The sequence below is a fragment of the Phascolarctos cinereus genome, unplaced genomic scaffold (genome assembly GCF_003287225.1).
Source record: "Phascolarctos cinereus isolate Bilbo 61053 unplaced genomic scaffold, phaCin_HiC Scaffold_5;HRSCAF=322, whole genome shotgun sequence".
Classification (NCBI taxonomy): domain Eukaryota; kingdom Metazoa; phylum Chordata; class Mammalia; order Diprotodontia; family Phascolarctidae; genus Phascolarctos; species Phascolarctos cinereus.
The window spans coordinates 302,307,487-302,316,672 of record NW_027555958.1 but is presented as its reverse complement, the minus strand read 5'-3'; the positions used below and the strand labels follow the sequence as shown (position 1 = coordinate 302,316,672).

Genomic DNA, 9,186 nt, shown 5'->3' with positions numbered 1-9,186 from the left:
TCTACTCAAAGATTAACAACCTACTTGAACCTAACACACACCCAGGGCCCTGGGACACACCTCATGGTCAAGAAAGGAGGACAGGAAAAAAAAAAGTATGTTGTTGTTTCAAATGACAATGACAACAGCCTGTAAAGGCTCCAGAATTGACCAAGAGGAAACACAGATTGCACAAGATGAGATCTTATTGCTCCCGTGGCCCAGGGAGGGAAGGGAACTCCCACAGAGAAGGAAGGGCATAAAAGAATGAGGGCCCAGGCAGCTGGAGGCAGTTCAGTTAAGCAGGTGCCAGTGGGAAGCAAGAGCCCAGCACTGCATCCCTGACTGATGGGATCATGAGCTTCAGCCAAAGTCCCTTCCAGTCCCCTTCGGGTGCCTTCAAGGGCTCAGGCTATGGCTGGGCCAGGCCTGGGATCTTCCCCAGGGCACCCAGTGTCCATGGAGGAGCAGGAGGTGTTCAACTCTCTATTTCCTCCACAACATCATTCTGTTTATCCCCCAAACCTGGGGGCTATGGAGCTGGCTTTGGTGGAAACCAAGGAGGCAGAATCCTCACTGGTGGGAATGGGAAGCAGATGATGCAGAATCTGAATGACCGCCTGGCCTCTTACTTGGAGAAGGTACGCTCCCTGGAGGCAGCCAATATAAAACTTGAAAGCTGCATTCTGGAGTGGCATAAGAAGAGGGACCTGGACAAGATGCAAGATTACTCTCAGTATGAGGAAAGTATCAGCCACTTGCAAGAACAGGTAAGTGGTAGCTGCCCTAAGGCGAACGCACTGTTCCCTCTTTTCTGGGGAGCAATCATCCTAGATAATTATGGGAATGTTAAATCAATACAAATCAGGAAACAGAGAACATACATTTAAACCTCAGCTCTGTTACTATTTGTGTGTGTCCTTGGACAAGTCATTCAACTTCTCTGAATGTGTCCCAATTTCCTCCTGTGTAAAATGAAGAGGTTGGATTAAATGGCCCTTTAAGCTTTAAATCTATGATCCTACCAAAATGAGAGCCTTATCTGAGTCCACTGTAAATGTTTCCAAGTATTTTTTTTCCTTCCTTCCTCTCTTTCTCTTTTTTTGAAAGTAATTAGGGTCAAGTGACTTGCCCAGGGTCACATAGCTACTAAGGGTCTGAGACCACATTTGAATGCAGATCTTCCTGCCTCCAGGGCTGGCACTCCATGTACTGCACCACCTAGCTGCCCCTCAAATATTTCCTTAAGAACATGGATCTGGAATTAGAAAGGACCTTAGTGATCATTTACCCCCAGCTCCTGTCACTGTACAAATGAGAGGACTGAAATCCAGCGAGGTTAAGTGACCTGCCCCAAGACATTCAGGTGCTAAGAATCTAATTGAACATAAGTTGTTGGGTTGGCCCATCACTTTTTGTATGAAATAATCTTTTTAAATAACTTATCTGACAAATAAGGGAGGCTCAATTTATAAAAATGATACATAATAAGCAAGCTGTTCCTGGCTCTAGGCAAGGGTGTCATAACATAATGAACATAGACCTTGGATATCATCCAGTGAAACCCTCTCAACTTAGAAAGGAGGTAACCAAGGACCAGAGAGGCTGAATCAGTCTGTCAGTCAGTCAACTAACATTTATTAAGCACCTACTATGAGCCAGGCACTGTACCAAGCACTGGGGATACTAAAAAAGGCAAAAAACACAACCTCAAGAGGTTCACAAGGTCAAGTAGATAATAAAGAGCAGAGCCAAGTTTTAAACCCAGGTCCTCTGATGACAGATCCATCCACATTGCCTCTCCCAGCACCAGCGGGGTACCTCCATACCTTTCTCAAAATGCTACTGCAAAAAACTAAGAGAAACTGCTTCCCCCTCAAGACCACTTTCCCTAATATGGTTCCACCTTCTCTTCAAGTCAGGCTGGGCTACGTCATCTTTGGGACTGTATGCAAAAACTGTCACTCCTTTGAAAACTATTACCAGGGACATCCCTTGATATTCTATTTTGGGGAATTGTTTGAAAGGAGGTTTGGCCCAGGACAGTGTTAGATTGCTAGACTTGGAATCAAGAAGACATGGGTTCAGATTCCACCACAGGAACTTAAAATCTGTGCAACCTTAAGCCAGACACTTAATTGCTATGTGCCTCAGTTTCCTCATCTGCAAAATGGGCATAATAAGACTTCCCAGTGCTCTTCAAAGGCTCAAATAAGATGATACAAGGTATCCCAGAAATCACAGTATAATTTTAAGCTTTAATCATTTAAAACTGCCCTAAGACTTTTTAATAGAATACAACAAAAATATTATCATTGTTATTTTCCTGAGAACAAGATAGTTCAGGGGTATATTATGAGATGAACTACTGACAAATGCCTATCCCAGCACTGAAAAGTTAGATCATGTACTTTTCTGAGTTTTGTCCAGTTGATCATAACTTAAAGACAAGCATAGTGTGAGGGGAAAAAATATTTAATAACTTTTGGGGTTTTTTTTTACTTTGTAATTTTAACAAACATAAAGTATTCTCACCTAATATTCTGAGAGATCATAGGCTCAGAGATAGAAAGGACCTTAGTTTTCATCTAGTCTAGCCTCTATATTTTTGCAGATGCACAGAAATGATAGGCGAGAGAGAAGGGTGAGACCTGCCCAAGGTCACACAGGTAGAAAATAGCAAGTCTGGATTTGAACCCAGACCCTGTGGCTCTGAATTGGGCACTCTCATCACTGTACCTACCACAGTTTAACCAAACCATAAAGAAGATCACAGGTTTTAGAGAGTCTACTTTGTATTACTATTATAACACCCCATACTCCCAAGTTGAGTATTATGATAATATAAATCTGTCCTTGTAATGAACCCTAATTACTGAATAATCAACCTAATAATTCACTGTGTAATTATCTTAACTATAGACTGCATGGTTGGTGTTAGGAAAAAAAACAAGGTGACTCAACAATCCTTCACTGTGTTTATGGTTAATGATGATGTTTTGGTTTGAGAAGAGGAAAACTTGGAGAGAGTAGGAAATTGGCAGTTGCAAGCTCTGATCTACTGCTTGCAACCTGTTCGACCTTGGACAACTCACTTCACTTCTCTAGACCTCAGTTTCCTAATCTGTAAAATGGGGATGTTTAGTAGAGGATCTCTAAGGTCCCTTCTAGAGCTGTAGCTATGATTGTACGCATTAAGGACATGACTTGGCGTGGTGGGGGCGGGGGAAAGAAATTGGAAATTGGTGCTAATCAGATCATTATCAAATCAATATAATTGGGAACCCTCAGTTGCAAGTTGCTGTGCACAGCTAACTCAGCTCACCACTAGAGCCAGGATCTTAACTTTGAAGAAATAAGACCAGCTTAACCTTCTATCTCCAATGCGTATTGATGAGGAGGGAGACAAGATGGAAGCAACTCTGTTTATTTTTAGCAAAGCACTTACTTTTATAGTAAAATAACAGGAACTCTTTCTCAAGTTACAATGACTATAGCCCATGCTGTTCTCAAGGATAGTGCATGCCCGTCCTGTGCACTTATCGGACTCCAATCCCAGAACAGACTGCTAATGACCATACTATAACTAGGGGAGTTAGATTGTTAAAGGTCCATACAATGGAGCACAGAACCAGGCAACCTTTACTCAAAGATCAGCACCGGAGAGGGGCCTTCACCCATCAGTGAGAGTCTTGAACAGCCTGTGGCCCTCTACATCCTTACAGATCCCCAACAACTCCCCCTATTTGTTTTTGATGGAGACAGAGCATATGAAGCTCAGTTCCAAAGTCCTTTATCTGATTAGCTATGCACCTAAGCAAACATGGTCCAAAACACAGCATGGCCAGCAATAGCGAACATATTGGCAACAAAGAAGACAATAGAGACGTAAGCCAATGTCCAAGGTTATCAAAAGGGTTACAGAGTTTATCTAGCCAATCAAGTATATGTTGGGCAGTTTTATCTGGCATCAAATCTTTATCAGCCGCCCTTGCAATATCTTTAGCAATTTCGTATAAGTCATCAATATCCACTGCAATAGTAGAATTTCCAAACAGCCCATTTAGATGCCTATGTATTCTTTGCCAATCCTATTGGGATTTATTGTATTTAACATTGGTAAGGCAAATGAATTTATACCTATAATCACATTTCAAATGTGTTCTATATTCTAAAATATCCAATTCATCACCTATTGCGATAATGGTTTCCTTCATTCCCTCACGTATATGGTAAAATTCATCATCTATCCTTTTGTGTTTGAAAACCCTTTGATACATTGCGAGCTAATTGATTCATAAAAACAGCTTGAACCATTTCATTTCTTGCGATAGATACAGACTGAGATAAAGATACAAAGGCAGTATGATAGCTATAAGTGAAACAATTCCTAATACTACACATGAAATACATCTCTTTTTCCTAGCAACTGTTAATTGATTACTTCAGTCTATTATTCCAAAAATGTGATCAGAACATGACTCATACCAATCTTTGCTTTTTACAGGCACAAAGGCAAACTTTTGTTGTGTAATAACAAAAACAATTTGGTCTCTAATCTTGGTTCCTATACATTCAGACACCCTGCAATTAATACAAGTGACATTATATTCCCTTAAATCCACGGCCGTTATATCAACATTCTGTGCTCTTCCCCACATAAATGCATGATTACCAGTCATATTATCATGGAAGGTCCCTTGCAAATTCGTGATGTTTATGAGGCCTAAGGCTGCCCACACCTTCCACAACTGATTTTCAACCCCTCTGTCATGAAGGGAAATCCACTGAGGAAATGGAAACCCGCCAAAAGCCCAAGTATATTTGTTTTTCTCCCTAGTATAATTGTGCCAGGATTGTAACATAAAATTCTTTTGTAACACAACACAATGACGTTCTGAAGTATGATAAGGTAACCAAGGAGGATACCCTAAGCTCTTGCTAATCGGTGTCACATGATAGCATGGCTTTGAATTACTTGGACGTCTGATAGGTATGTCATTAACACACTGTGACCCCAAGATGCCCGTGTAAGTAACCTTATAAAATTGAGAAAAGACAACAGTATAAGGAGGGGGTGCCGTGTTATTAAACACATACCCATCAAAATCGGTGGTGACATTAAATAATTGTAAACACATGGAGTCTTTGGTGTCATTGCCTTTTGTAACACAAATAGGTGGCACCAAAGCCACACCAGTAAAGTTCATTTTTACAGTGTGTTGAGACCAGTTCTTAGGTGATATGAAATGAAATTCCTTGCCAAAACCTGTGGAGGCATTTCCTTGCAGAATGACCTCAGGTATTGTCTCTCCCCATGTAACTAGTCTGGGCCATGGTGGTTTTGTCACAAAGGCCCATCGTGTTGTATTTCCTGTCTCTGCTGCTGCTGTATTCTGTATCCCTGCTGACGATAACGACAAGAGGCACAGCTTGGTTAAAAGTTCTTGTAGTGCCTTCTTCTTATTCTTTCGGCTCCTTCAATTTCCTGGCCGGCCTGTGTTTTCTCTTCTGCTTCCCTTGTCCCTTCTGAATGGATAATGCGGACATCCTTTGTTCTGACCCAAAGTTCTCCATCACTTGTGAAAATAAGAACAAACCCTTGCCCCAAGGTTAGCACTTGCCCTGGACCCTGCCAGACACCGTCAACGTCTCTCCACATAACTTTCGTATTATGTTTAGGAGAAAGGAATCTGTTTGATTTAGTGGTGTCACTAGTACTGTTGTCATTTCCTGCCAGATATTTCATTGCAGGGAGAGGTTACAACTATCGAATTTTAAATAATTTATAGTGTAGAGTGCAGTGTTCAATTGATGCCAAGGGGATCCCTTAGCTCCCTTTTTGTTTTTGGAGCACCATTTTCAAGGTACGATTGGCACGTTCAACTATGGCCTGACCACAAGGATTATAGGGAAGGCCAGTAGTGTGACTAATAGAGAACTCAGTACAAAACTTTTTAAAACCTTGCGAAATATATGCAGGACCATTATCAGTCTTTAAGCATTGAGGTGGGCCAGTGAAGGAAAAACAATGAAGCAAATGATTAACAACATTGCAAACTGCCTCACCCGCTTGAGCAGTATCAAAAATAAAGCCTGAATAAGTATCAGTAGAAACATGAACATATTTTTGTCTTCCAAAAGGAGAATAATGAGTAACATCCATTTGCCATAAGGTGTTAGGTGTAAGTCCCTTGGGGTTATGGACATCAACATGGAAAGGGGGTTGAAAAGTTACACAAGTAGCACTGCGCTTAACAATTTCATGTGCTTGTGATTTTGTTATGCCATATAAAGTTCTTAAATACCTAGCAGAAATATGTAACTTATTATGACTATTCCTTGCTATTTCCACATTCATTGTTAAAGACTTGTCAACAATATCATTACCTTCAAAAATTGGTCCTGGGGCAAGAGTGTGGGAACGAACATGGAAAACATAAAATTCTTCTGTCCTATTCTGTATCGTAAGTTGTATAGCATTAAGCAGCTGACATACATTGTTACTAGTATTTTTTATTACAGCAGTCTCTAGACGTTTTAGAATTCCTTCAACATATTTACTATCTGAGGAGGTGATATTCACTGGCTCCTCATATTTTTGAAATACACAATAGACAGCATATAATTCACTCTGTTGTGTGGATATAAAGGGTGTTTCAATCACATGTAACTCCTTTCTTTTAGGGCACCAGATAGAGGCTTTATTCATCTTAGTGGCATCAGTAAAGACATTAAGCCCGTGTACGGGTTCACCTGCTGTAAGTGTGGGTTGTATCCAAGGCCAATTCTCAAAGGTTGTGTGATATTTAAGGGATTTTCCATGCACAATTTTCAAATTGATATTCACTTGCCAGTTAGGCATTGTTTGTATTGCTGTTTTCAATCATTTGTTGAGAAAATGGAAGGTGTATGACTTCTGGATGTGTGCCACATAACGTTAAACACCTGTTGTCAATTTTATGTATTAAGTCCCCTATTAGACCATATAATTACTTAAAGTATTTTTTGGCTGAGATGGTAAATATACCCATACTAAAAGCCTTTGTTTCTGATGTATCACTGCTGTTGGAGAATTTGGAGTGTTAAATATAGAAGCCTCCACACTTTCATGCCTATCAATCTTGTTTGTGTGTGCTCCAACTACTTGTTCCTGAATATACAGCAATGTGTGTTTCGCCTCAGGGATCAGTATTCGGGGTGAATCTAATTGAGGATCACCTCTAAGGCAATCAAATAAAGGTATCAATTCATAATTTGGAATGCCTGTCTGTGACCGAAGCCACTGTATATCTCCTATAAGTTTCTGAAAATCATTAAGTGTTTTCAACTTTCGTAGGTCTATTTTTGGAGGATGTGGAACTATTTTTTCATGAAGTATCTGGTGACCTAAATATTGATATGGAGGAAGTTTTTGAATTTTTTCTGGGGCTTTGCAACAAATTTTGTATTTTTAACAAGATTTCTTCCAACACTTCAGGATTGGGATGAGAACATAAAATGTCACCCATGTAATGTATCATTTTTAGCTTTTTGTAATGGAATAGTAAAAAAGCAATCTTTTAAATTAATAGCTATCAAAGGCTAGGAAGTCATAAAGCATCATTAATTTTCCTGACTTCTTTGCAATAATAAAAGCAGGTGAATTTTAAGGAGCCCAAACAAGTTCACTGGATTTCATTTTGTATTTTGTCAGTTTTATGGATAGAAAAAGCACAAACAGTGGGCGGGAGAAAATAACAGCTCTCAGTAAATGTAAAATATCGCACCCACAAATTAGGGGGAAATGAATTGAGTTTTAGCTATCTGTTATCCTAGTAGTTTAATTTTATCTTAAAATAATTGATTAGTGGTGATTTATTAGGCAAGCTAAAAGTAATTAATATCCATAAAAGTCATGTGAAAAATTATTTAAAATTATCAAGGAATCTTGATTAATTTGTAACATTTTGGTGGTATACCTGCAGACTGCAGAACAATACACCCAAAGTAAGCAAAGGGTACCCTTTCAGGAGTAATTATAAATCTATGAGATTGAAAGTCTTGTTGACTGAAAAGCTTGTTAAAACTTAGGCTTTAATAAGGAAAGTTTGGTGGTAGTAGGACAAACTGCAAAGTTTATCATCCATACAACAAATTATTTTTGTCTGGGAACATTTCTGACTAACAAGTTTAATAGTGTGACGAACAAAATTTCGGCACATGGTAAGAAACGTTCCTCCTTAAAGGATCATAATAGGGAAAATGGGAAATACTGATTTAATGAGACAACCATATCCAAATTCAAACTCAAAACAAAGTTAATTATAGTTCTAAGAGTCTTTTACCTCAAGCAGTAAGTTTCACTGATTATGGCTTAAAGTCAGATACAGTTAATTATTTTCATAGAAGTGCAATAATCAATAAAGATTTACTAGGACTTACATATATAAGAAATTTTACTTAACATCCTTTCTTTCCCACATTTAAACTTGTCTTGGCACACACAAACAAGATTGATAGGCATGAAAGTGTGGAGGCTTCTATATTTAACACTCCAAATTCTCCAACAGCAGTGATACATCAGAAACAAAGGCTTTTAGTTATAAAACATCATAGAACAAGATTAACTGGACTTGATAAAATAATTTAGCTGGATTTACAGTTATCTCACTACCTTTCAGTTTCTTTTAGTTCACGTTTTAATAACATCAAAATTATTAAAAATTGCTTGACATGATACATAAAAGTGTACCAATTTATAATGAGACTAGATTTTTAAAACTTGAAACATGCATATTACTAATGTGAATGAACTAAATTATCTTTAGATTGTGTTCCAATATTTAGAAACTTTTCTTTTTGATTTGAAGAGGAAAACTCCTCCTTCTCCTTTTCTCCCCCACCCCAACCTGGCCAGGGTTGGAATTCGAGAGAAAGGAAGGGAATATTTTTCAACATAATCTTTCAATCTTACACCCAAAGCTTTGGCCAGAGCTTTAGAATGCAAAAAAGAAAGAGAATTTTTTCTCCAAAAGTTTCCAAATCTTTTACTCTCAAATCATCTATTCCTGCTATTCATGCAAACAGATTATATTATTCTTTCTACCCATACTTTTCTTATTCCTGTATGCTTAAACTTTCTTGCCTTTTATCAAATTATATAACCTAAATAATGAAGTACTTTTTCTCCCATTCTCTCCCCCATCCACCCGCTCCCAGGAAATG

General features: G+C 38.7%; 1 protein-coding gene across 2 annotated transcripts in view; it reads left to right on the top strand.

Annotated features, from left to right (window-relative positions):
- The first annotated feature begins 252 nt into the window (after positions 1-252).
- The window catches only part of KRT23 (keratin 23), a 28,940-nt gene continuing 20,006 nt past the window's right edge, over positions 253-9,186 (top strand). Inside the window, exon 1 of one of the 2 annotated variants that reach the window (XM_020997716.2) lies at positions 253-749. In XM_020997716.2, the coding sequence (XP_020853375.1) occupies positions 336-749 (414 nt within the window). In that variant the 5' untranslated portion in view covers positions 253-335. The remainder of the gene's footprint in view (positions 750-9,186) is intronic. The other variant, XM_020997715.2, reaches the window with a different exon arrangement.